The 25775-nt window shown below is 38.9% G+C and overlaps 12 protein-coding genes across 12 annotated transcripts; 8 read left to right on the top strand and 4 right to left on the bottom strand.

Annotated features, from left to right (window-relative positions):
- Positions 1-938: 938 nt before the first annotated feature.
- VTP21DRAFT_4342 (uncharacterized protein) lies at positions 939-3845 on the top strand (the record flags this gene model as incomplete). The annotated part of the gene is made up of 1 exon (XM_069394743.1): positions 939-3845. One exon carries the CDS (start codon positions 939-941, stop codon positions 3843-3845), a length of 2907 nt encoding a protein of 968 aa, XP_069255950.1.
- Positions 3846-4124: 279 nt separating this feature from the next.
- VTP21DRAFT_4341 (uncharacterized protein) lies at positions 4125-5230 on the bottom strand (the record flags this gene model as incomplete). The annotated part of the gene is made up of 6 exons (XM_069394742.1): positions 4125-4247; positions 4306-4408; positions 4464-4500; positions 4557-4740; positions 4798-4901; positions 4966-5230. 6 exons carry the CDS (start codon positions 5228-5230, stop codon positions 4125-4127), a joined length of 816 nt encoding a protein of 271 aa, XP_069255949.1.
- Positions 5231-5407: 177 nt separating this feature from the next.
- VTP21DRAFT_4340 (uncharacterized protein) lies at positions 5408-6092 on the top strand (the record flags this gene model as incomplete). The annotated part of the gene is made up of 5 exons (XM_069394741.1): positions 5408-5549; positions 5615-5643; positions 5707-5746; positions 5803-5921; positions 5988-6092. 5 exons carry the CDS (start codon positions 5408-5410, stop codon positions 6090-6092), a joined length of 435 nt encoding a protein of 144 aa, XP_069255948.1.
- Positions 6093-6481: 389 nt separating this feature from the next.
- On the top strand, positions 6482-6848 carry VTP21DRAFT_4339 (uncharacterized protein; the record flags this gene model as incomplete). Its single annotated transcript, XM_069394739.1, has 2 exons — positions 6482-6499; positions 6630-6848. The coding sequence occupies 2 exons, from the start codon at positions 6482-6484 to the stop codon at positions 6846-6848; spliced, it is 237 nt and encodes a 78-aa protein (XP_069255947.1).
- Positions 6849-7187: 339 nt separating this feature from the next.
- Positions 7188-8847, top strand: VTP21DRAFT_4338 (uncharacterized protein; the record flags this gene model as incomplete). Its single annotated transcript, XM_069394738.1, has 4 exons — positions 7188-7232; positions 7294-8365; positions 8427-8674; positions 8734-8847. The coding sequence occupies 4 exons, from the start codon at positions 7188-7190 to the stop codon at positions 8845-8847; spliced, it is 1479 nt and encodes a 492-aa protein (XP_069255946.1).
- Positions 8848-9252: 405 nt separating this feature from the next.
- VTP21DRAFT_4337 (uncharacterized protein) lies at positions 9253-13435 on the top strand (the record flags this gene model as incomplete). The annotated part of the gene is made up of 3 exons (XM_069394737.1): positions 9253-9676; positions 9733-10239; positions 10311-13435. The coding sequence occupies 3 exons, from the start codon at positions 9253-9255 to the stop codon at positions 13433-13435; spliced, it is 4056 nt and encodes a 1351-aa protein (XP_069255945.1).
- A 431-nt stretch (positions 13436-13866) lies between these two features.
- VTP21DRAFT_4336 (uncharacterized protein) lies at positions 13867-16031 on the bottom strand (the record flags this gene model as incomplete). Its single annotated transcript, XM_069394736.1, has 2 exons — positions 13867-15422; positions 15488-16031. 2 exons carry the CDS (start codon positions 16029-16031, stop codon positions 13867-13869), a joined length of 2100 nt encoding a protein of 699 aa, XP_069255944.1.
- Positions 16032-16249: 218 nt separating this feature from the next.
- VTP21DRAFT_4335 (uncharacterized protein) lies at positions 16250-17360 on the top strand (the record flags this gene model as incomplete). Its single annotated transcript, XM_069394735.1, has 6 exons — positions 16250-16290; positions 16356-16451; positions 16514-16664; positions 16727-16907; positions 16971-17215; positions 17274-17360. 6 exons carry the CDS (start codon positions 16250-16252, stop codon positions 17358-17360), a joined length of 801 nt encoding a protein of 266 aa, XP_069255943.1.
- A 1344-nt stretch (positions 17361-18704) lies between these two features.
- VTP21DRAFT_4334 (uncharacterized protein) lies at positions 18705-19949 on the top strand (the record flags this gene model as incomplete). Its single annotated transcript, XM_069394734.1, has 6 exons — positions 18705-18714; positions 18770-18846; positions 18906-19212; positions 19278-19478; positions 19616-19808; positions 19904-19949. The coding sequence occupies 6 exons, from the start codon at positions 18705-18707 to the stop codon at positions 19947-19949; spliced, it is 834 nt and encodes a 277-aa protein (XP_069255942.1).
- A 549-nt stretch (positions 19950-20498) lies between these two features.
- Positions 20499-21886, bottom strand: VTP21DRAFT_4333 (uncharacterized protein; the record flags this gene model as incomplete). The annotated part of the gene is made up of 6 exons (XM_069394733.1): positions 20499-20840; positions 20900-20995; positions 21075-21330; positions 21390-21600; positions 21668-21764; positions 21863-21886. 6 exons carry the CDS (start codon positions 21884-21886, stop codon positions 20499-20501), a joined length of 1026 nt encoding a protein of 341 aa, XP_069255941.1.
- A 194-nt stretch (positions 21887-22080) lies between these two features.
- Positions 22081-23022, bottom strand: VTP21DRAFT_4332 (uncharacterized protein; the record flags this gene model as incomplete). Its single annotated transcript, XM_069394732.1, has 4 exons — positions 22081-22132; positions 22202-22415; positions 22484-22635; positions 22694-23022. The coding sequence occupies 4 exons, from the start codon at positions 23020-23022 to the stop codon at positions 22081-22083; spliced, it is 747 nt and encodes a 248-aa protein (XP_069255940.1).
- A 1311-nt stretch (positions 23023-24333) lies between these two features.
- Positions 24334-25682, top strand: VTP21DRAFT_4331 (uncharacterized protein; the record flags this gene model as incomplete). Its single annotated transcript, XM_069394731.1, has 3 exons — positions 24334-24688; positions 24755-25446; positions 25506-25682. 3 exons carry the CDS (start codon positions 24334-24336, stop codon positions 25680-25682), a joined length of 1224 nt encoding a protein of 407 aa, XP_069255939.1.
- Between the last annotated feature and the right edge of the window lie 93 nt (positions 25683-25775).

Raw genomic sequence — 25775 nt, 5'->3', positions numbered from 1 at the left:
GCTAATCCGCCCCAAGTTCGTGAACGGTCATTATATCCTTTACTTGGCGTACCTACTTCAATTTATTTCGAACAGAAAAAAGAATCTATTCATTTTGGCTTTGAATCTCGTGAGCAACTAAGACATGTTTAAAGGTTCACGTCTTTGACAATTAACTATTATTATCATAAAAAAAACTAAAAATAACGTGTGTGCGTGTATTATATTTTTGAAATATGCTGAAACAAGTGCAGTCGACACGACTAGTATATCGTCTCTTATCATTACCAATGCTGTTCCTTTGTTGCTGAATACAGCCTATACTAACAGATATTGTGTTCTTAATTTAGGGATCCATTCATATCCGCCTTCACAGCCGTACTTATGCTATCACCACTACTTAATTATCAAAATATAGATCGAGTTATATTAAAATAAATCAAATTATTATAATGCCATTAATAATTTAATACTATGAGCATTGAGCTTTTTTCGGAGTCCTCAACAAGTTTTTGCTCATAATTATCGCGCTGAATAGTCGGTGCCTTTAAAAGAATTGTATGTGTGCATTTTCTAAACTACCTTAGTGATAATATTGGAGTAATTCTGCTTGGATTTCCAGATTATATTTCTTGATAGCAGCTTGGGATTCTAATCTCTCCCTCCTCTATTATAGGCTTTCCAGCAGACGGATTTTTCATCTTTAGCATATATAAAATTTCCTATAGGCTTTTTTAAATTAATTTAATTCAATTCAGGTACCTTAAATAACCGCGAATAATTTGTTAAGCAAATTCCAACGTGTGACGTCACAATATCGAGTTTATTCGCATTCAAGGATAAACCACACAAAAGTGTTCAAAATCAATCATTTTTAATTCAGACAATTATCTTTATCAAATCGAGCATTAAAAATACAACGATAAGGGGGGCGACAGTTTTTATCAACAATACTGACGATGGAGGATGAAACTTCTTATACTGCCGATGTTCCTCCATCTGGATATTCCGAAGAGCCTAATGGAGAATCCAACTTCGCAAATATTTTTGCGCGATCTAAATTTCTGTCCGGTATTTTCTTGCCTTCCCGAGCTCACCATCAATCTGAATCAAAGGGTTCACAAATTTGGCGCCGTTCATCTTCACCAAAACCGGATTGCTATTACCATAACCAATTCGACCATGAAGATGGGAATTTTGATGAGCAACAATATCTAGCTCGCAGACGGCGTCGCCGTACTAACGACCCTTCTTACAAAGACGATCCAGCCCTAGTAGACTCTGACTTTGATGAAGAGGCTTCTCGCGAACTGTTCAAGATGGGCAAAAACAAATATTACTTAAGAGATTTAAGTCAACTTGATCCTGAGATTGTTTCAAAACTGCCGGTGGACCGCGTGATTGGTCGTCGTCGGCGTAGAAAAGCACGTCGTCGTCAGGTAGTTGGAGAAAATGGTGTTCAAACCGAACAAGACGAGCAAGCAAGCGGAGAGGATTGGGATGGGGAGGAAGAGGAGAATACTGAGTACGAGTATGAGGATCTAAATGATGGAGATTATCTTGATGAGGAGGTATTACGGAACATTCATGCATATAACCGAGCCAAGGGCTCCCAACAGCACCTACATTATTTCAATGGATATCGTGAAAAAGAAAATGGAGATCATGGGGAACCATTTAATGAGGAATATAGTGACCTTGGGAACGATAGCTTCGAAGATGAAGAGTTGGACGAAGAATATATATGTGACGAGCAAGGCCATCGTGTTATTGTGCGCAAAGTTCCAATTTGGCGACCTGTTCAAAGGCTGATCAATTGGGGGATTGCTCAAGTGTTCAAGCTAGTTATGATGACTTTTTGGCTGCTTCGCCAAATAAGCAGAGGATTGTTCGAAAACACTACCAAACTCCTTAAAGCATTGACCATTCACCCTCTGCTTTATATTGGCGCATTCATCCGTCGTTGCTTTTCCACTCTGAGCAAAACTTTGAGTAATTTATTAAACCAGATCTCATCTTCGGATTCAAATCGTCGCGCTGGTTCCTTTACAATTTTATTATTCGTGTCGCTAGTCATTATGCTTCTCGCAATATTAGGTGGATTTAATGAGGAACTCATGAAAAAATCTCGCGAGATATATCGAAAGCACGGTGGTATGCTTGATCATTTCCCCGAAATCCGTATTCCAAAGATCAATTTATCAGCTTGGCCGCTTATAAGAGGACCCGGAAATGGTTTTATTGCTCCAGATCTTCCGCCTAGCACAGTGCAGGAACTCTCCGATCGCTTGATGGCACTTGAATTGTCATTACAAAAGTTATATAAGACATCGAACGATATTGTCAAGAGAAGTCAAGACTTCGAGAGAGAGAGTATAGCGGAGGCTCATGAACGTGCGCAACAGGTAGCACTTCTCGCTACTAAACTTCAGGAGCTGTCGGCTAGCATGCAAAACACAGCTCGGCACGTGCATAGTACGGACGGGGTTGCTCTCAATGAAATACGGCAGTCAATGCAGCAAACTGAACACGATATTAATGAGATGCGGGCGAAAATGGATGCATTGGAGAATAATTTTGGGAAAACGTCTAAGGAGGTTCGATCGCTTCATACTAGCTTTGATAATTTGAAAGGAGAGTTAAAGGGACTTCACCGGTATGTTGACGATATTGCAAGCGGAGAAGCAATTGCTCGTCGAGTGTCAATGGCAATTGAGAAGTATCTGCCAAACCACCTAATCGTGCGAATGAATTCACATACGGGTAAATTGGAGGTAGAACCGGAGTTTTGGCTGCAACTCAAAAACATGTTCACAACGAATGAGAAGTTGGATTCAAGCGTGGACCAGCTCCGGAAAGAATTTGCAAACATTAGGAAAGCTGAACATAACAATGTAAATTCTATGCACCCTTCGCTGTCTTGGAAAGATTTCGTCCAGAACAACGAGCAGTCAATTTCTACCTTTATCAGACAATCTATCGATGACATGACAGGAGAGAATGGGCTTATTGTTAGTAAGAAGGATTTTATGAGTATACTTGGCGAAGAAGTGAAGCGTCTGCGAAAAGACTTGGAAACGCAGGCGATTCAACATCAAAACCAGAAACCTGTCCAGCATCAAGAGGCCGTCGAACGAGCAAAAATGCAGCTAGGCGATGATGCTACAGAAATTATCTCGGAGATGATCGATGAGGCTTTGCTGCGATATTCCTCTGACGTACTTGGCATGCCGGATTATGCACTTGCATCAGGAGGAGCTCGTATCATTCCTACAATGACAAGCAAAACTTATTCTGTACGTCCAGGCGGATTTTTTGGACAAATTTCTGCTTCACTTTTCAGCGTCGGGATTAAACAGGGAATGCCACCGGTCGCTGCGATTCATCCTGATACACATGTTGGGCAGTGCTGGCCATTTCACGGATCCCAGGGAAATCTTGGTATCCTCCTTAGTCGGCCGATCGTAGTAACGGATTTAACTGTTGAGCACGTGAACAAAGATGTAGCAATTGATCTAGGGAGTGCTCCACAGCGCATTGAAGTGTGGGGAATAAAGGATAAGGATCCACGGAAACAAGTAAAAACCGAACCCAAAACAACAAAAGGATCACATGAGCATGAAGCATTGGAAGCGGAAAAGGAAGAACCTCTTGATGCCTCACTTCAAACTGCTCGCACAATTATGTTGGCCTCATTTGATTATGATATTCACGCACGGTCACCTATACAAAGCTTCAGTGTACCACGGCACTTGCATAGAAAAGAATTGGCAGTGCGGGCAGTGCAGTTCCGGATAAAAAGCAATTGGGGAAATAAGGAGTATACTTGTATTTATCGTGTGCGAGTTCACGGAAAAGAGATTTGATTACAAACAAATTACCATTCCTCTATATATTTTGATAAATTTTAAATTTTAACTTTTTTTTTTCCAGTTATCTTAATCTATGTAATTCCATCACTTTCATCATTTTATAAACTTTTTTTTCGTTCGCATGTAACCTAAAGGGATATACCTTGTTGATTTTTTTTATCATTTCTTTTATTCGATTACTTTACTATATTTGTGTTTTTCCTTGTAGCTTTTTATTTTTATTTTTATTTTAAAGAAATTAAATGCTTTTTATTTTTGATGTTAGATCCTAATTTAATCACGGTTCCTCTCGGGAATCCAGCGTTTCACCATTACTTCTCTGACACGATATTGATCGAGACATAAGGGTGAAGAGTATTTGATGGAAGGAATGTACACATAGCATATCACAACACTCTATCAGAGATACAGATTTAGCTAGGTAGAGTTTAAATAGAAGAAAAAAGGCAAATACCTTATTTACTTGCCCAGATACGCGGCTAAGAGTAGCAAGCCAGTGCCATGTATAGAGGGAATGGGATATTCCAGATTCAACCGGGATGACCACTACAGCATATCTAAATATTTCATGAACTACAATTCATATCTAGTATTTACGATTTGGTAACCTACGGGGCATGATCGTACTCGGGTCCTTTTCTATATAAAACTATAAGTACAAAATTAAGAATTGAGAAAATTTTCAGCACACGAGATTCTAATTACCATAGTCAACTCCATAAGATAAGCCAGAGCGAACTACCCATCGCCGACTGCGATAGTAATGATAAGCAACATATGAAGTAATAAATGGATTATTTGGTGCAGCGGCTGGCGGCACATTTTCCAAGGATAAATGGGATTCTTTGTGTGAAAATTCCGACCAACATTTCTCTATTGACATAATATTCTACGAGCATATTGTGAATAGGCAATAGGACAGCGATTCAATCTTATATATACGTACACCCATCGTATCATAAACGCGCAGACAACCGAGTGAGTATGTTAAAAAGAAGGCCTCCACCAAATTTAAGCACAAGCACTCTTTCGCATTCTCCACAGAATCCACTAGTTTGAAAAATGTACCTTGTTACATCTTTGGTATATTCATGGCAACAACACGAGAGCATACTCATATCTCCGCTTATCCTACTCATCCGTTTTTCATAATCTGGCTTGCTTCGCGAAAGATTGCCTTTGCCGAAATTTCCATGATCCCATAATTCTTGTATTGAAAATGGATCACTCACAAACACCATTCTTGCGTCCGCTATATATATCCCCTCGTGGATCGTTTCGGAATTGGATACGAACTTGAACAAATATTCAAGCCATGACTTCGAGAATGAAAGATTGAGCGGTAATCTTGCAATGTGCTGTTTTGACTTATCAGACATCTATTGGTTGTCTCCATTTTTATAACAAATTCATTTAAAGGTAAATTGGAGTGACTGCTTTTTCGAAGCGTGGCAATTTTTTTTCACACAGGTAGGAGAAAAGGCGTCTATACCCTAGGATTATTTTCTTTCCCTCGAGTTTTTGTTCTACTCGAAATTTCTAAAATCTTCCAAGCTATGTCTGTTACTTCAGTGCATGAATCAATTGTCATTAAATCTCCCATTGATGAACTGTGGGCGAAGGTGAAAGACGCGCAGTTCTCGTGGTGGGGAATTGTGAAGAGCTGCGAGCTCGAAGGCGATAGCCGTCCACTTGAAGGTAAAATTAGGAAAAAATTGTGAATTTAATCGTGTTGAGATATAACATTATTTTATCCTGTTTAGTTGGTGGCACGCGTGTTGTTCGCTTTAAGGTTGAATTTAGAAATTTTAGTGATACCAATACGTAATGCTCATATATTCATCTGTGATATTAGGATGGCACTGTTCAGAAACTTAAGCTGGTGGAGCTATCTGGTAAATAAAATTCGACTTATTCTCTATCTTATTCCTAGTGGCTAATTTTCTACCAGAACTCGAACACCGCCTTACGCTTGAGTATATTGAGAGCGACCCGCCTGTTTCATTTATGAGCGCTCTACACACGATCAAGCTGAATCGCGTTACTAGTGACAATAGTACATACGTCGAGGTTGGCATCTATTGTGTTCGCTTGTAATTTTTAATCTATTAACATATCTCACACTCTTTTCTTTAGTGGAATGCTGAATACTCAAGCACTGACCAAGCTGTCATTGAAGATTCCCGTTACAAGCGCCGTGATGGTCTGCAAGATCTTGCTCGCGCTGTAAAGGAAGATTAAGCATTAAGTCGAATGAAGAGCTAAACAGCGAATTTGTTCAATATTCATCATTATTTGTGAATAAATCAATTCTAACTGCTTTACTACGCTTATAAATATTTGTGTTAAATCTGCCAACACCTGTTTTACATGTATATTACATGGCTTTTCTATCACCACCAAAAAATAAGAAATTTTGAGGGAAACGGTGTTTCAGGTGGACATGTTCAGCTAGCTGCTATTAGTATTTCGCATAAGTATCCAAATGACTAAGAGACGTAGTTTGATATGCTCATAAAAATTTGATTACATTGAGAGCAGCTTATGTGGCTATATTCGATTGAATAGTTTAAAAAAAATAACTGTATATCAATAGCCTTGACTGGAGTTGTACGCATATTAAACTTTGAATGTCCCATAGCGCTATGGTAAGACTCAGAACTGAGAGATCTTTAATAGCTATGAATTTGAACAATATGTTAATAATTTATTAAGGCGGACAGTGTCTTTTGGATTTTAACATGATCTTTATACTGAAGCGATGTTCAACTTCACTAGTCATATATAATATTATGTTATTTTTCTAACAAGAATGGAGCCGGATTAGGTATGAAAACAAATTCTGAAGTGAGAGTTTTAAGCTCAACGACACAAATGCCAGAATTCGAAGTCTGCGTTTCATGCTTGCATTTTAACTCTGGCTTTAAACTAAATTCAGTTCTGCGTAATCATCATGTAAAAGTTTCTGATGGCTCCGCGATGCTGAAACGCAGTTAAAAATAGATGCGAATCCATTTACTGTGAATGTAGGGTACATCCCAGCGCCTACTAGTATAAATTTCGATCACTCATCGCTGACATTACATCTATCTCACGAACTTAGTGGAAGATTATCCTTCCGAACCAAAATGCTAAAGTTGTTAGCTGTTTTTTTCTCCGTATTAATAATTTATGTGAGTAATTCTATCCTATCTCCGTAAATATCGCTAAATATCCGCATTAAATCTGCCCACAAAATCTGTTTTGCGTATTTCTTGCGAACCTTACCAGTCATTCTTCAAGGAAAAAAGTATCTCGGAGGGAAAGTGTTTTGAATGTAAAAACTCTTAAAATATAATGGGGGATGTGATGGATAAACAAGTGGTTAGTGGTATCAATAAGGTGATTGTCCACTCATTTTCTAGTATTAATTTTGTTTTCACATTTTTTATTTTCAATTTAGCATTGCGATATAACTTCACCTTTCGTCCCATCCGCCCCTATTCCTGATTCTGAATTATCGCAATCCACAATCCCTTCTACAAGATTAGCTTGCCAAGATTCATCTCCAGCCATTCCTGGGGACTGTTGTGCAGAATGTTGTCCACTAGCTGCTGCTGCAATAACTAGTGCTCATGGTGTGGATCAGAGTGCATCCGATTATCCCAATGCCACTCCTGCATATGCTAATAATCTCGAAACACAATCTCGGCCAAATATGCATCGCGGTGCGGGTTCTACAATCCTTTATCATCCTTCTCATTCTCAGGTTAATCCGCCAATATCATTGCCTCCACTTGCTACTTTCACCAGTGCATCACGCTCTACTAGTGATTCTTATCGTCCACAGTACTCTTTGCCTCCACCGCCGCCTCCTCTTTCCTCCTCTGAAAATTTTGAGTCATATCGTGCTACTAACCATGCCTCTTTTACCTCTCTGCTCCAAGTTGCTGAAGCGGAGATAGCTCGCACAGAACCTCGTCCTGACTCCTTATGGTCTCAAAACGAGAGTGGAAATAGCGGCGCTGCAACTACGTCATCCAGAGCATCAAGTACCAGTTTCAACAGCATGAAACTTAAATCGATCAGAGAAGAAATCCCCCAGAATAATATATCAGGTGTTAAGCGCAAAGATCCTCCAAATTCTGAAGCGCGTTGTTTATGGGCAACCTGTGCAGCAGTATTCCCATCCTTAGATGAATTAATTTCACATTTGTGTAAGTTACACGTTGCTGGGCGTACCAAAGGAAACCGGTGTCGTTGGGATTCATGCCACTACGAGAAAGAAGGTAGCGACGAGCTAATCACTCACCTCTGTGCAGACCATCTTGGCGCAGAGGATTTTCAACACACATGCCGCTGGAAAAATTGTGATCGTAGATATGCGACATTTGATGATTTGACTGCACATTTAAGCGATTTGCACATTGGGTCTGGTAAGAGCGTATATATATGTGAGTGGGATGGCTGCGAGCGCAAAGGAAAACCATTTACACAACGGCAGAAAGTTATGCGACACATTCAAACTCACACTGGTAATTATTATAAGTGCTAATTATCTGTATTCTTTTGACTCAGTTTATTGGCAATCATTAGGTGACCGGCCCTACCAATGTGAGGTATGCAAAAAGCGTTTTTCTGAATCCAACATTATGATTCAGCATATGCGCACTCATACCGGAGAAAAACCTTTCAAATGCTCTGCTCCGGGCTGCAGCCGTGAATTTACCATCGCCGGTGCTCTTACAATTCACCGACGGGTACACAGTGGAGAGCGCCCTTTCAAATGCAAGTTTGAGGGCTGCGAGAAGCGTTTCAGCGAATCATCAAATCTAACAAAACATGTAACTACTACTTAATGCATCTTTTAAATATTCCCATTGAGCTTATTATATATGTTTAGATGAGAGTTCACACGGGAGAGCGCCCATTTAAGTGTCCTGTTAGCGGTTGTGGAAAGACTTTTTCTCGTTCTGACCAGGTTACTCGTCACCAGCGTATTCACCAAAGTGTGTAGACTACTTGCTACTATCTTTGATTATTTTGATAAACCTGTTAAATTTTTAGATTTCAAAAATGAGTTAACTCTATCGTTTATTGAATATCTTGTATTTTTTTACCTTTTCATTGCTTATTTTTTCTTATTTGCCTATTTTTCTCTATTTACCCATGCTATTCGGCTTCTCGCAATTTTGCTCTTGCATTAAAGTTACATATTTTATTTTAAAATTGTATACGTCATAAAATAGCGTAACTAATTTTCACCGAATTTTTATAACCAGTATTTTCCTTAGCTTCCATTTCATAAGAACACTGCAATTTTTATTTTTCTCATAAACAGTTTTATTCTAATATATATTCCATTTCTTGCTCTCCAATTTTTAAAAGATAACAACAATCACACATTATATTGGTTTGCCGCATGGCAAAACCGAACGATCAACCGTTTGAATACAATCCTAACGATCATGATGCCAGTTTCAGCCCTCCTAAGGCTCGTCGTTGGCGAAGTGCTTCCTTCCTCTCCTTAGAATCTTCCGGCTGCGAAAAAGAAAATTCAGGCTCTTCCTTGGCTAGTGACGGCGCAAATACTACCATTACGAGCACCAATAAAGGGAGCACAATTTTTATTGATGATTCTGTTATGTCCGATACCAAGCTACACAATCAGATGAATGAACAATCCATATACAACCAGCAAATGAAATCTATGGGAAATGGAAAAATGAACAGCGCTAGAAGCGGGCATCGTCTTACTCGTCGCTTTTGGGTTCTTCTCTCGCGGGCTGTGACAGTACTTATTCCAGATTGTTTCCTTTCATACTTTCTAGGTTTAAAAAATGCGGGTAAGCAATATTTACTTTTTTAACTGTAGTCCTCCTCTTATTTTTTTTTCTTTTAGATTCTCGACAAAATTGGAGAGAAAAAATATTGATTTGTGTGCTTGTTCTACTCCTGTCGCTCGCATTAGTAGTTTGGCTAGAGCTGTTTTCATTAAGAACTTGCTCTCATCAAGTTTACAAATATCAAGATATAATTGACAATCCTTCCCTCGGAATATCCTTCGTTAATGGCAAAGCCGTTCGCGCCAAAGATCAGCAATCAGAAGTGGCTAATTTTGTTAGAGAGCATACAGGAAAAGATCTCTCTTTCAATTTCCCCACCTTCACACTATTAGCCAGACAACCAGGGTCGACTGAGTTTTCTGATCCGAATATTCAAAGGTGTATCCAAAACCACCAAGTATCTGATCGCTGGCTAGAACTACGGGTTGCTAATGATTCAGGCTACTCAGTTGTAAATCAACGTCTGGTTGCATGTCCAGATCCTGATGATCCAAAAAAGAGTGGCAAACCATGCTTTTACGACGCTAATGCGAGAGAAGACCTCTCCAAGCTCTACACTGGAGGTGAGTTTATTACATAGTGTTGTTATGAACCCGGGTAGACTCTTAATAACGATTATTTTCTATCATGTCAGAAATTACCTTCACAAGAGATCTTATTCGACAAAAGTTTAGTAATCTGGACGAACGTGCATACACAATATTGTACAATCGTGTATATGATATTACAGATTATCTCCGTATAGCAACCACTCTTGTAAACGTTGCAAACGGACGGGTTTCGAGAAAATTATTGGTGAACGAGACAATGTTCCTGCCTTACGATGTCACCACCGTCCTACTCACTTATAAAGGCCAAGACGCTACAAACTCCTTTGCAAATGTCACTAACCCCGACATATATCTGAGATGTATGGATTTACTTTTCTTTCGAGGGATTTTGCAAGACTCAATTCCCCAAGGATGCCGGCGTCTTAATTATGTTCTATGGGTGACGATGGGATCTTTCCTATTGCTCTGCTTGCTGAAATTTCTGATATCTCTGTTCTACATTCCTTTTGTTCGTAAATCACTCTTTCGCGAATCCGTACTGCCTGCTTCACTACCTCTTCCCTATGTCATGCTTATGGTGCCTTGTTATTCTGAGCCATATGACATGATCAAGGCTAATGTTGAAAGTTTGGCTCGCACCACCTATGAAGACGCCCAAAAACTTATGGTTTTTGTGTGTGATGGGATTGTGCTTCCAATGACTAGTGAAGGCAAAGATGCGGCGAATACTGTGCTCGATATCCTTGGCTACAGTGGCAATCGCGACTCGCTACCGCGTCCATATAATTCACTTGGTCAAGGTTCAAAGCGAATCAACTTTGCGAAGGTCTTTTCCGGGTACTACGAAACTGGTTCCCATCGCGTACCATATATGGTTATCGTCAAAATAGGCAGTCGATCAGAATTTCGTCGCGCTATGTCTGGCAATCGTGGCAAACGAGATTCCTTGTTATTGATACTTGCTTTTTTGGAACGGTGCATGAATCTCCCGCGGAACTGCATTAATCCTCTTGAATACGAGCTCTACCACCAGTGCTTTGATGTGCTTGGTATTGATCCTCGATATATCAAATATTTGATGGTTGTGGATGCAGATACCCAACTCACACCTGATGCGGTGACCAAAATGGTGACCCGACTTGAAATGGACAGTCATCTCATGGCGCTTAGTGGTGATCTACGCATCGCAAACCCAGAGGAAAATCTCGTTACTCTTCTTCAAGTATATGAGTGGTGGCTTACGTTTGTCAATCGTGCATTTGATGCTACGATGCTTATTGGGAGTGGGGCTGGCAATATAATTAGCGCATTCGCTATGTATCGCGTTCGATTCGATACGGATGAAGAGACACATTTAAAACAGAGCATGCTTAAACGGGATGGCCCCAAAACGGCAGAGGCTATCTCAGCTATTTACAACGAAAAAAGCGATTCCGCTGAACAATATCCTGCTCAAAAGGAAAATAATGTCGTCCTTAGCCTCCCTTCTGGTTTTACATTATGTGCTGCGCATCCGACCGTGCTTCGCGAGCTTGCCGTACCCCAGCCAACCACTATGCATATGCAAAATCTTCTTTTGCAGGGCGAAGATATTTACCTGACTACTGCTTTGCTTAAAGCGCATCCTTTTCATAAATTGGGATTTGCGCCAAGTGTTATTGCATACACCTCTCTAACGACTAATTTCGGAGTTCTACAGAGCCAACAGATACGACAGCTTAATGCTCGTTTTCATCACTTAGTTGAGCAGCTTCAGCTTCCCGTTTCTTACATTTATATATTTCCTCTTGGACGACGGCTACCACTTAAGCTATTCGCCTTTGCTCGTCTCCTGGGGCATTTACTTGGACCCGCATTTATTCTCTATCTGTATAGCATCGTCATACGTGCTTTAATGCCCAATCCTATACTTCCACACGTGGCCGTGACATGGAGCTTTATTTCACTCTTGGGCCTCCATGCATTACAATTCCTAATTCGACTTCAATTTAAATACCTACTTTGGCTGCTGCTCTATATACTGGTCGGATTTCCCCTCTTTGGCGTATGGTTTCAACTCTATTCGTTCTGGCGATCGGATAATACGTGTTGGTGGTATGATACGTGGGCTACAAAAGATCATGAGGGGCGAAGGCGACGACTTCATGGTCTCTATGATTATTCATCCACCTCACCTGCCGCATATACGACTTCAGAAGAGGATGCTATTGCTGGAGCTGCAACTGATGAAGGTCTATTAGAGCTTGAAGAAGTACCACGTATGACACTATCGGAACATGAAGCAGCTGAGGACGCTCAACAAGAGGCAAGTCGTCTGCGCTATTTAGCTAGTGGATTAGTGCTGTCTGCACGCGATGAAATGCAAAGGCGACGCTGGCGCACAATTGCTGCCAATCGCCCCCCAAAATTGCGTAGTGCGCGATTACAAGATCATTCGACAGTGGGCTCACACAATCGTACAAGTAGTAGCGAAAGTGGTGGTGGTGGTGGTGGTGGTGGTGGTGGTGGTGGTGGTGAAGGAGGGATGATGAGAGCACCATTAGCTGCTATACCACCAATTCTGAAAACGCGTAGATTACTGAGTTCTAGAAATGGACAAGGTCGTCCACGATGGTCACAGATATTTGGGAATCAGCCCTGTACTTCGCGGTGTATAATTCGCCGACTTAAAGGAGAACACGATGAATACCATCGTCGTCATCTTGCTCACCCTTCATATTTCCGCACAAGAAATTCTCGAATACGTTATTGGCGCTGGCGAGGATGGCGCAACGATTTATCATCCAGTCAATTAGGCCAAGATACCGTATCCAGTTCAGACGATCCTTCAAGCAGAAGCAAAAATTTTGAATTCCCATGCGAGCCCGCTAGTTCTATATTGGAGAATCAACTTGAGAATGAACAGCAGTTGAAGATCGAACATACAAATGAGGATAACTCCTTAGCATTCAACGAAGAGTCTGCTTTGGATCAGGTAGGATCGACTGTTAGTTTTGTAGATCCTGCTTTAGAAAACAATACTGTCGTGTCAGAGCCCCCAGATTACTGTCCTAACCCTCTTAACCAGAGCGACTCTAGCACAGTAAGGTTTTCGGGAACAACAACTAGCCGGACACGATTTGCACGTGCCCGTAATGTCGTCCATGAACTGAATTCCATCATGACTGACCCGGATTCGGATCCCACATCACATTCTTCTCGTCGTTAACGTTTAACCGTCTCTCAAATATATTTATATTTCCAGCTCTGAGTTTACGTTTTCTAAAATTATTTTTATGTAATTGTTTTCTTGATTTTTCTCATTTATATATGCTCTTTTTTTTTCTGATGTGTATTTTCTAAGCCTTTTTCTTTTCTCTGCCCTGCTCTATTGTATTTTATTTCTTTCTTATATATTTGACATTCTTTAAATCTAATAATTAGTAAAGTTACCTTGGCAATCTTACTGAAAAAGATGTCAGAAGGATTGAACAAGTGAAGCAGTCCGAAATATTTTAAACACTATTATTGCTTTGTGCTTGTCTAAATTTATTTAGTATTCTGAATTTGCATGTAGTGAAATGTGAAACAAAAAAAAAGGTACGGGCAATGTAAATATTTAGGATTATCTAATAAATACATAAAAAATACTTTGGATATTTAGTATCTTTTGCTATATTGTTCTCTCGAGTATCCGCCCCTTCCACGACCACCACCATTGCCATAGCCGTTTCTTCCATACCCACTTCCTCGATTCCCACCATAGCCTTTGCTACCGCTATAGCTATTTCCGCGACCGTTGAATGAGCTATTGGTATAATTCTGCTCCACCAGTTCAGGTAAGGGGAGCTTAGCAACCTCAAGTTTCATAAAGTTATCATCCATCCATTCTGTCCCAGCAAAGAATATTTTGCCATCCTCATGGATCTCAACTTTGTCTTCAATAACGTCAAACACAACTTCACACATCGATTTAGATATCCGGAATCCTTTGGTATCTTCAAATTGTAGTTCAGGGAAGCGACGCTTAAATATACCCCTTAAATATCCTGAGTGTTGAATAGGGTTCGCATTGCGCCAAACAAAGGTGATCCACCCTTCATTCGCCGTTAATAATGAGCGTGGCTTTACACCTGCTGCGCAACCAGATATATATGCCAATGCGGCCGACACAGCATCCAAAGCTCCATTATCATCAATTAGTTTTTGAGCAGAATCGCGGAAATAACGCAACACCTCGGGCTTTACTTCTGAGAGTTGTCGCATTGCACCTTCACCAGTTGCTCGCACAATATCCTCAGGCTGTGGGGCGCCTACTTCAATGAATTTAAGCCCAGTTCCACGTTCAATGTTACGCATTAAATTCTTTTCTTGAGGTTTATAGAATGTGACACATGCACCCCGGCGGTTTCCGCGAGCACATCGCCCAGAGCGATGCACATAGGTTTCCACATCCTTTGGCGGTTGACAATTGATAACTAAGTCCACTTCAGGAATATCGAGACCACGAGCCAGCACATCTGTACAGATGATGCTCTTAAATTTGCGCTCCCGGAATCCTTTGAGTGTTATTTCGCGCGTTGCCTGGGGTATATCACCATGAAGCACCTGGCAATCGTTCTTGAGTTTGTCATTTAGCGCAAGTTCATTTGCTTCCGCTTTAGTGTTTGTAAAAATAACTGCTAGCCCGTCTCCACCGCCATATACCGTTACCACGTCACCAATTATATCCCGGCGTGAATTCCAACTGCTTGCAATGGAGTAGTGTTTGATATTCTCATTCGTTTTTTGCTGCTCAGAGCCAATCAAATCGAAACTCGCATAATCCGGCTTGAGATATTTGCGGATTGTCTCCCTGACCCATGCAGGTACGGTGGCCGAAAAAAGGAGAGTTTGATGTGGAGGAGCATCCGGTCTTGACTGTTTTTGGTCACGTATATGCTGCAATACTTTATCCATCGAGTCAGCAAATCCAATATCTAACATTTGGTCTGCTTCGTCTAGGCAAATAAACCGCACGTCATTTAATCTCAAATTGCCACGGTCAATGTGATCAAGCACTCGGCCAGGAGTGCCGACTACAACGTCAACGCCATCTCGCATTGCTTGATATTGAGGCTCGTATGGTACTCCACCATAAATCGTGAGGACGACCATACCACAACCAATGCTCTGGAAATCACTGGCAACCTGCTTGGCAAGGTCTCTTGTCGGGGCTATACAAGATCAACAATAAGTTACTTTGGGGAGGCATATAAACATTGATTTTGTAGATATTTACCAAGTATAATTGCTCTGGGAGCCCTCCCTCTTTTGCGGAAACATTGGTCCCCTTCTGCTTTTAATCGTTCTGTAATTGGGAGGGCAAATGCAAGCGTCTTTCCAGTTCCTGTTTTTGCTCGGCCAAGTACATCTTTCCCATCAAAAATTGCGTCGAACGTAGATGCTTGAATTGGAAACAGAGCTTTGACACCACGTTTTTCGAGGGCATCGAGAGTGGAAGGACAAATTCTGTAGTTAGTAAGTTTAAACTTATCGTCGGCGGCTGGTTCTTTAGACTTCTTTATCTCCAAGCATGCATCGTCGTCTATCTTCTTCTTCTTCTCTGCTGGCACTTCACTCTCAGAATCCGATGAAACATGCTTACGCTTCTTCTTCTTTTCCTCCCCGTCATCCTTCTTTTCCCTCTTTTCCTTCTTTTCCTTCTTTTCCTTTTTCTCTTTTTTCTCTTTCTTCTCTTCTCGTTTTTTGCTCGAGATCTTTTCTAAGGAAGCTCCTACTGACATATCCGTATTTTCCTCACGCTCGCTAATAAGACTAGGCATTATATACCGATGTTTAAGTTAAGCAGGAAAATATGTGCAAGCGGAAAAATAAAAGATAAAGAGATATTACAGAATTATTTTGCCTCCCCGTTTTTTTCAACTGTCAACACAGTGTGACTGATAATTTCGTAAGTCAACCTGTAAATAATAAGCCACATGCCCATTGTAGTCACTAAATGGAAAAGGGCGGTGTCGTTGCTCTTTGAATAAACTAAAATATGGATGTATCAGCAGCACTCGAAGCTCACAAAGCTAAATAGTAGGTGTACACTAAGTCCATATATTGCTGTCTCACTTGATATATGTTAATTTTCATCCCTATAGTAAAACAATAGAAGTAGAGAAGGATATACCACTGGAATTTGACCTGGCTCTTCTTGCAGCTTATGATCTCAATTCACTCGATGAGGATCGGTTAAGGTATGCCTTTAATATTTAGCATCTATTACATGGAAATTGCTAATTTTTAAAGCTATTTTTAGAAATCAAACGGAGGCTTATTTGAAGGAGTATACCCGCGATGGTACGCAGCTCCTGGTAAATAAGATCTTCTCTCAGCCTATAATTTCGAATGACGATGGTGTCTTGGCACAACTTCCGGAACGTACAACAGTTCTTCCTCGCGAAAAGCCGGTAAGTCGAGTCAGTTTAACAATAATTCAGCTCTGATTAATTTTTCTTCGTTGCCATATTAGCTTCCTCAAGCCAAACCTCTTACTAGATGGGAGAAGTTTGCCAAATCCAAAGGCATACAGAAGAAGAAGAAGGAGCGCATGGTATTTGATGAAGCAACGGGAGAATGGAAGCCTCAGTGGGGCTATGGCCGTGCTAATGACGATACCAAAGATTGGCTCATTGAAGTGCCCGGCAATGCTGGCAAGTTTTGGCTGTATTATCCGATTTGGTGTTATGTTATCACTCATATATCTGTGTTATTAGATCCTATGGAAGATCAATATGAGAAACGCAAGGAAGCCAAGAAGGAACGAATCGATAAAAATAAAAAACGACAACGGCGAAATGAGGAAGAAGCAGCGGCCATTAATAAAGGACTGAATCCTCGAGAGGAACGTAAGAAACAATTACAAGCTTCTATAGCGGTGTCTAAGCTTTCAACTGCAAGCATGGGCAAATTTGACAAAAAATTAGAAGGGGAGCCAAAGATTAAAGGCGTTAAACGAAAGGTAAAGCACTTGGATATGCTTATTTTGCAGCTCAATATTTATATTTTTTTACTAATAGTTTGATCCTGATGTCACTGATCCAAACGAAGAAAAAGAAAAATCGATGAGTATTTTGTCAAAAGTAATGGGGAAGCGAGTAAGATGATCGCACATTGTCCCGCATTGTGGTTAAAGACTTTTTGTATTTAAAAATATACGCATTTATTATCTCCATATTTTTTATATGACTGAATTCGGCCAATCTTTAATACTTGCAATTTAATTTCTGAAAATTCAGCATTAACATTTAGATTATAGCCGATTACTGATTAAATTTTAACTCCGGCTATGAGATCGCTAAACATAATTTCTAAATACGCTCATTTGATGAAATATTGCAAAGTAGACAAACTTTTATTTCATTTTTATATTTTTTATAACTCTTCTATTTTATTAATTTGCTTACCTTCTAGTTTTACTATCAATTTTCACCTACAAAAGATTAGATACACAATAGCCTATGAATTATCATTGCCATTAAGTATAGGCTATATTGTTTTCTATAACAGGGTCTCGCTATGTTCTTTAAACGTTTTGCATAGTTCTCCAGCTCCTTATTCTTTGTTTGCTTGAAAAAGCTCATATTATTAGATGACTTGCGTAGACATATTATATTATGATTCTTTTAAAAACTCTTCCTATACAAGCGAAGGCTCAGATTTAGACCCTCTTGACAATATATCGAGGCCGGCGGTTGATAGAGATTCCATGTTTCCTCCTTTAAACCCTACGTTTATTCTTTCTTCGGAGCTACATCCTTTATCATCTCAAAAGTTTATATCACCCAACTCCTCAGTTGATTTAGATACACCAATACCACCAAGATATCATCCACCCAAAACAACTTTGGCCGCTTGGTGGGGACTGATAGTAATAGTGCTAGTGACAGCATGTGGTAGCATGACATGGCTCTCTTTCGCCGTTGTGAGCGCATCTTCAGTGAAGTTCTTTAATGTATCATTTACCGCCATTAATTGGCTTGGCAATGCGACAGCAATAATGTATGTGATTATAAGCTCGTTTACCTCTTATATTTATGATCGATATGGAATCAAGAAAGTGGTAAATATTTGTGCCCATTGGATGAAAAAAATAATAATGATTATATTAACGCAGTATAATTTCAGATGACTTTTGCTGGTTTGTTCAGTTCAACCGGTTGTGGTATTCGATACTTTTCTACATATCTACAAGATCCCGGTTTCCGATATGCTATGCTATTTATTGGTCAGGTAAAAAAAAATGATTGCATGTATCATTCATTCACTTGACACTATTTTAAGCAAATAGTTAATATGTAGTTGCACAAATCCTTTGGCATTAAATGCAACGACCAGAGTAAGGATTTTATTATAGTTTCCTTACAGTATTACAGAACTACTCTAATGCTAACATTTAAACTAAGTTTGTTGGAATATGGTTTGACTCTAAATCGAGAGTAACAGCTAATATGGTTGCTAGTAAGTATTTCATTTTGTGAACACCAATGCATTTTAATAATTAAAATTATTGTAGCACTTCCTGTCGGGATGTCAGCTGCACTTTTACTTATACCATATCTCGCTCCGAACTCTGAGAGCATTCCGTTCATGGTATTTTTATGGAATTTATAGAATCGTATCTAATTTTCTAACATTTTCAATAATCGTAGTTACTGACTCTTACGCTGATCGCTCTAACTGCTACTCTACTTACTTTTTTCATGCCACTACGCCCTCAATTGGAACACACCGAAAATCCCAATGACCCAGCTAAACGACTACCATTTCGCGATGGCATTAAAATGATTATTCGGAATAGAAGCTTCTGGCTGTTGGTCGCTATATTCAGCATTAACATGGGTCTAAGTACAGCCTTCACCACATTGATGAATCAGATAATATCACCGCATGGATACAGTGATCAATCAGTTGGGGTAATTGGTTTTGTAATGATTGGAGCTGGAGCACTTGGGATGCGTAAGCAATATTGCCACACAATAGTTTTTCCTAAAATATTGTAATAATCAGCCCACTTAAAATAGTTGTGACGGGCCCTATCGTCGACAGAACTGGTTCACATAAGACTTTTCTCAAAGTCTTTGCACCCCTTATGGCAGTGAGCTATATCGCATTTTGCTGGACAATTGGTCCAAACTCTTTTTGCTCTATCTTGATTAATATAGCTTTCAATGGGATTGCTACAATGGTACAGGTGCCAATTACACTGGAGCTTGGAGCAGAATGTAATTGGATTAAGCGATTCGTTAAAGAAAAAATAATAATTCAAGATTATTATTTTTAGGCACCTACCCTTGTTCTGAATCCCTTTCAACCTCTATCCTGTGGCAGATATCCCAAATATTCGCCGTGATATTCATAGTTATCGAAGATAAACTACGTGATCCTAACGGCACTCCTCCTAATAACCTCTCAGCTGCCCTTACTTTTCAGTCTTTTGTCTCAGCCGTAGCTGGAGTTTTGGTGTTTTTTTATAATGCACCCAATCTTCGAATGAAGTCTGAAATTACGGAAAATAAGATAGCGTTGAGACCCGACAGAATAGAGTCTATAGCGTGGGTGAAGAACACTTGTAACAATATTCCTGAAGCAGCGAAAAAAAGTGAAGCAATATTATCCATTGAAGGGACAATCAAAGACTCTGTTGCAGAAAGAGTGAGAAAATTTGGTCAAACGGAGCAACCATGTACGCTTGACAGCCATATAAACCCCTGGCACTTTTATCCTCGCACCGACTCTTTACAGACGCGAGAATGTCCTATTGAGAGACGACACCAAATTATATCCAAAAATTCTTGAAACCCGGTATGTCATCAGGTTAAACTAGGAGGCGATTTGTTTAGATTTAAGTTAAAAACAGACGCTATACAGTGGCACTAAACAATTGAATTATTTTTCTTATATTTTCGATTGGCTTATGGACATTTTTATGATAATGGACAGATTTTTTATTTTGTATAACTGGTAATAATTTTGGACTACGCAATATACCCTTTAATGCTCAAAATCAAAGAGATATAGTATGGACAAACAAAACATAACGAAAATGCAATGATAGAGTAACTAAGGGAATGAGAGGATAAAATGACAAAAAAGGGTGTTAAACAAAGTAATAAAATTGAAAAACCAACGGAATCAAACTAGAAATAATGGATGATATCAAAAATTCACAAACTTAAGATTATAAAAATTTGAAAAAAATTAAACAGAAACACCAAATAAAAAAATTGTAAATTTTATCCTGTTCAATGAACCCTGCTGTTCTGTGCAGCGTTATAAAAATGTGGTGGTGGAGGAGGAGCAGCAGATCCAAATTGTTGCTGTTGTAGCTGTGAAGGAGCTGGTCCTGTCGCCTCCTTCAGAGCCATAAGCTGTTTTGATCTAAATGCCTCATAATGTATCTGAGCTGTCGTCTCAATAAGATCTTGAAGGTGGGTCCTTGTGAGGAAATTACGTAAGTGTACAAACTCGCAGTGCGACTCATCTTCAACATTAATAATGCCCCACTTTGTACGGCGGCCGCGCACAGATTTGCCATCAATAACGACACTGCGCTCCGAGCCAACAATCGCAAATGGGATCATCGCCTAATTTACTTCTGATTCAATCTATATCTCCCAATGATCATATCGAATGTTTAACTTACCTTAATGCTTTCATTAAGCGTTCTCTCTTGCTCATAATCTTCATCGCTTTCAAATGGGTATATATTAATATTGTGAAATGCCATCTCTTGCTTAATCTAGAAATAAGATAATTGAATATCAATTGCATTTGAACAAGTATAAAAAAGAAGTTTCAATAAAATGATGATAGCTTACTCGCTTTTTGAATGCAATACGTTCATCCATAGTCAAGGAATCGCTTTTGGCTATCACTGGCACAACGTTTACCACCTCTGACAGCTTCTTCAGGACAACAATGTCAATTGGTTTAAGAGAATGGCCCGTAGGTGTAATGAAGAAGAGACAGCAATGAATACGAGTATCTTGAATATAACGATCACGCTGCGCAGTGAGCTCTTTTCGCAGATAAGCTGAATGCTGGTCTTTGATGTATTTTATGATTTGTTCCCAACTAGAAATGCATTACTGCTCAAGTCAAGTGCCATACTTTCTTAAAATAAATTCATTTACCAATTCTCATTATTCACTTGGTCTCCATATCCTGGAGTATCCACGATGTTTAACTTCAAACGCACACCATTCTCCTCAATAATATGCGACACAACTTGTATTTCAGTAGTCTGACGCGGCGGTTCCGAGGCCAATATGCGCCCTTTGCTATCGATTAGATGTGCAGCGAAGATGGTGTTGATAAGTGTGGATTTGCCCAGGCCTGATTGACCTATAAAAAGTGGTGGGGTCTCGGTATTTCATCGCAATAGATTGAACCAAACGGAATTTGAACTTACCAACCACCATGACATTAAATTGAAACCCCCTCTTTAAAAGCTTTTTTTCAATTTGCCTAGTTATTGTGTCGAAACCCACATAGCCATTGAGATTAACCTATTGGATGGTGGCAAACTCCTTTTATTAGCGGGATGTTATCTTAACAAACAAACAGTAGGAGGAACACTTTAAAGGTATAAAAAATCTATACAAACCTTTGTCGTCTCTGCAGCTAGCATTTCGTTTGGAAGTAAAGAAACAATTTTGATGATGATGAAACTATAAAACAAAATCAATAGATATGAACGACACACAAAAAGCCACCTAATTATGCGAAAAAAGAAAAATTAAATTTAGAAAATGGAGTTTATTTCGGAAGAAAAAAATAATACACAATAAAGAATAAAATGAGAATAATATAGATCATACAATGTCAGCGTTTCAATGATCCTGTAACTTGAAGTGTATTATTTCCATGTTCGACACTATATATGTGATAAGATAATCAGTTAAAAAAAACTAAATAGCAGCCGGAATAGTCGCGAAATGCTTACATGACTACTGTGAATTCCAAAGTTCCATCGCCCTCATCAATAAGTCCTTTCCCTGTTAATTTGTTGACCCATTCGCCCTTAGCATCAATACTATCATCTCCGGGGCGCCATTCATATACATCGCTTGGGATTTGGTTAAGAGGGATCGAAGCGTTGAATGTTCCGTAGAGAACAAGGCCAATATGACCAGGAGACTGCACGCTGATTGTCCCAGCTATATTTACATAACAAGTTATTGATATAAAGAACTATCAACTGCTTGAAAAAACAAAGGTAATTTACTTAAACGCATGCCGATGGAAGGCCTCCAAAGGAGTAGCTTGACAGATATCCAAAAATGACAAAATGGGGCCTCATTAATAATTCTTGCCTTCCGAGTTAAGAATTTAACCTGGTCATATGAAAGGATGACTCCTTCTACTTGGGGTACATATCTAGTAGAGAAAATATTGTTAGAATTATATGCATTAGGTATTACCAAAATTAAAGTACTTCATCAACATCGCATTTAATTGTTCATAAATGCCTTGTAGCGGATCGATCGCATATCGTGGGGGGAGATGGATATAAAGTTTCACTGTCGATTGATATAGTGGTGATGCTTGTTCTGGCAATATCTGTGCATTATTTGAAGCCACCTCATCCTTGTGTTTGCTTTTCTTGTTCTTCTTTTCTTTTTTCTTTTTCTTTTCCTTCAATTCGTTGTCCTTGTGTTTTTCTTTCCTCTTTTTCTCCGACTTCTGCTTTTTCTTATCATGAGCTTTATCATCTTCCTCGTGCAATTTTCGCTTTTTTGATTCTGTTAGTTCCTCCACCGGCATGATTGTTTGAAAATAATCGAAATAAAAGCAAGTATCCCTTTGTTTTTGTTTTGCAATATTAGGCTTAAGCCACCAAAAGAAAGTCACAAGATTGAATTTTCAGGAAATGCCGAATTTCTAACGAATATTTCATGCTTATATCTAAGTTATATTATGTTTCTTTTATGTTTATGGTTGTAATCTTCATATATCATCCGCTTTTATTACAGATCATTAAAATTATAGGATATATCTGAAATAGTGATTTTGATTTATATCTTTGAGATTTATGAATAGAGAGACATATTTTTCTAATACAAAGAAAAATAAACTGGAAGTATTCAGCCAGAATTGTAAAGCTAACCATTGCTCGAAAAACAAAAAAAGTAATTGTCAAAATGAGAGAGAATCAAGGAGTAATAATTGCGCGAGTAAATAAATTAAAATATTGATTGTGATCAAAGCAAGGATTACTCTTTGAGGTTTCTTTCGTGCAAAAAAAGCGATTATAAAATGGGAAAAAGAAATAATGGATAATAATATTTTGATGCTGGATTGAAAGTCCTTTTATAGATACTTAGATAGGCTCAATAGTTTAGCTTATGACAGAATTAAAGATTAGGCACATTATTCAAACTTCAAAATTCTCAAAATCTATCAATGATTGATGGCTAGAGCTGAAGATAATCTAATAGATTCTTTTTTAAAGAAATATGAAATTTACTGAACTTAGAAAACGATAAAATGGGATAGGCTATGGCTTTGTCAAAACCATTGATTCATATTCGACTCTAATTTTGTAAAATTTGAATAGAAAAAAGGTGAAAGAAATCATTTATTAGTAAAGCTAGCTTGTTGAAGTGGCCTAGAGTTTGTAAAAGTATGTTGGGGACAGAGAACTGCCAAAAGTGCTGGTACTCTCAAAACATTAGGTGGTATTGAAATTGATAAAGCCACTTGCTCTATTTTACAGATAGTCGCAGCTGAAAAAAATCTAAAGAGTCTTCTTAAATATATCTAGATCTGTTCATTTATTGGGTGTTGGCTAGGACCGTCCCATTTCTTTCAAATATCCTGTTTTGTTCATATATCCTCTTAAGTCTCTTAATACCTATATTGATTTACTTTCCTTCCCATTTTACATCAGTCCCTTATAAATCTGGTATACTCTTCTTCTCTTCCTTTTTTTTGCATCATTTATCATTTCACGCTTAATTCCGTATAAGTATACCTTATTTCCCCCCTCTCCCTCATTCTTTCATTCCGCATTAATTATATTCTATCCCTCCTCTATACTATTTCTTATATATTCTAAATTCAATTATTACAATAATGAAGCGCATAGAAATCCCACAGTCCTTTAGCAAAATTTTAAAGTACCTCTTTCTTCTCTATATAATGGCTTCTCTCCTATATACTGCTCATCAATTGCTCGCATTCTACCGCCCAACTGAAATACTCAAGATACGGGATCAACATCCATTCTCAACAGAAGGAAATAGTGTTAATGAAATGTCTGAAGATCTTTACATGGCCAAGGCATTCTCAAGCGCGATGGGCCCTTCTAAAGTAATACCGTACTATATGAAAGCGCGTAAGATACCAGATGGAGAAGATATTACTATTGCAACACAAGTTACTCAAGATCGATTTGAAGTTTTTAGTCGATTAGTAACGAATTATCAAGGTAAAAGTTATATTTACTTTTATGAATTTTATAAAAAGTACCGATCTTCTGTATGTTTAACTATAGGGCCAATTTCTGTCGCCATTCATGTCAAAAATGATTCCTCACAACAAAAGCTGCTGGACAGCATTCGTGACTTGTATGCCGATAACCCGTTTATGGTTGAATTCGTTGATATACATCTAGTAATGGATCCATTCGAACGCCAATTTAATATGTGGCGAAATGTTGCGCGGATTTACGCGCGGACAGATTACACATTAATGCTGGATGTAGATTTTCACGTGTGCACTGATTTCCGGCGCGCCATTCGTGAAAACAGTGATATTCAAAGAAGATTAGCAATGGGTGAAATTGCACTTGTTTTACCCGCCTTTGAGTTCGTAGCGCAAGAAGATGGTCTTGACTCGACGACTTTCCCGGCGAACAAAGAGAGCCTTATCCAACTTGCTCACGACGGAAGAATTGATATGTTTCATCGTAGGTGGCAGAAAGGCCACCAGCCTACGAATTATTCAAAATGGTACAATAGTCGCGAACCGTATCGTGTCGAGGCATATCAATTTAATTATGAACCATACGTCATTTATAAATCACGAAATGCACCTTGGTGTGATGAACGTTTCATTGGATATGGGGCAAATAAGGCTGCATGTCTCTACGAATTGTATCTCTCAGGGGTGGAATATTGGGTATTGCCGGAAGACTTTTTAATTCATCAGACTCATCTTTACCCAGAAAGTGATCGGGAGCGAGAGGTAATAATTATATATATATTTATTCGTGAATTTGGAGTAATCGCTTTTATATCTCATAGCGGAAATACAACCGCAAACTCTATGAAGCTTTTCGTGAAGAATTATGCATACGGTACATGAACAAATTTATTTCATCTGGCCAATGGGAGAAGCCACAAGCATCCAACCTCAAGCAGCAGTGTGGAAAGATTAAAGGATTTAATCGGATGGCTAAACAGCTTTTAGCAGATAATTGATTTTTTTTTTTTCTAAATTATATCACATTGTTTACCTGTGTTTTTTGCTATCTTTTTTTATTGGGATGTTTTTTATTCTTTTTATAAAAAGTG

This window comes from Calcarisporiella thermophila, assembly GCF_041956535.1.
Source record: "Calcarisporiella thermophila strain CBS 279.70 unplaced genomic scaffold VTP21scaffold_2, whole genome shotgun sequence".
Lineage (NCBI taxonomy): Eukaryota > Fungi > Calcarisporiellomycota > Calcarisporiellomycetes > Calcarisporiellales > Calcarisporiellaceae > Calcarisporiella > Calcarisporiella thermophila.
The sequence above is the reverse complement of the archived record's forward strand: the minus strand, read 5'-3'. Positions and strand labels throughout refer to the sequence as shown.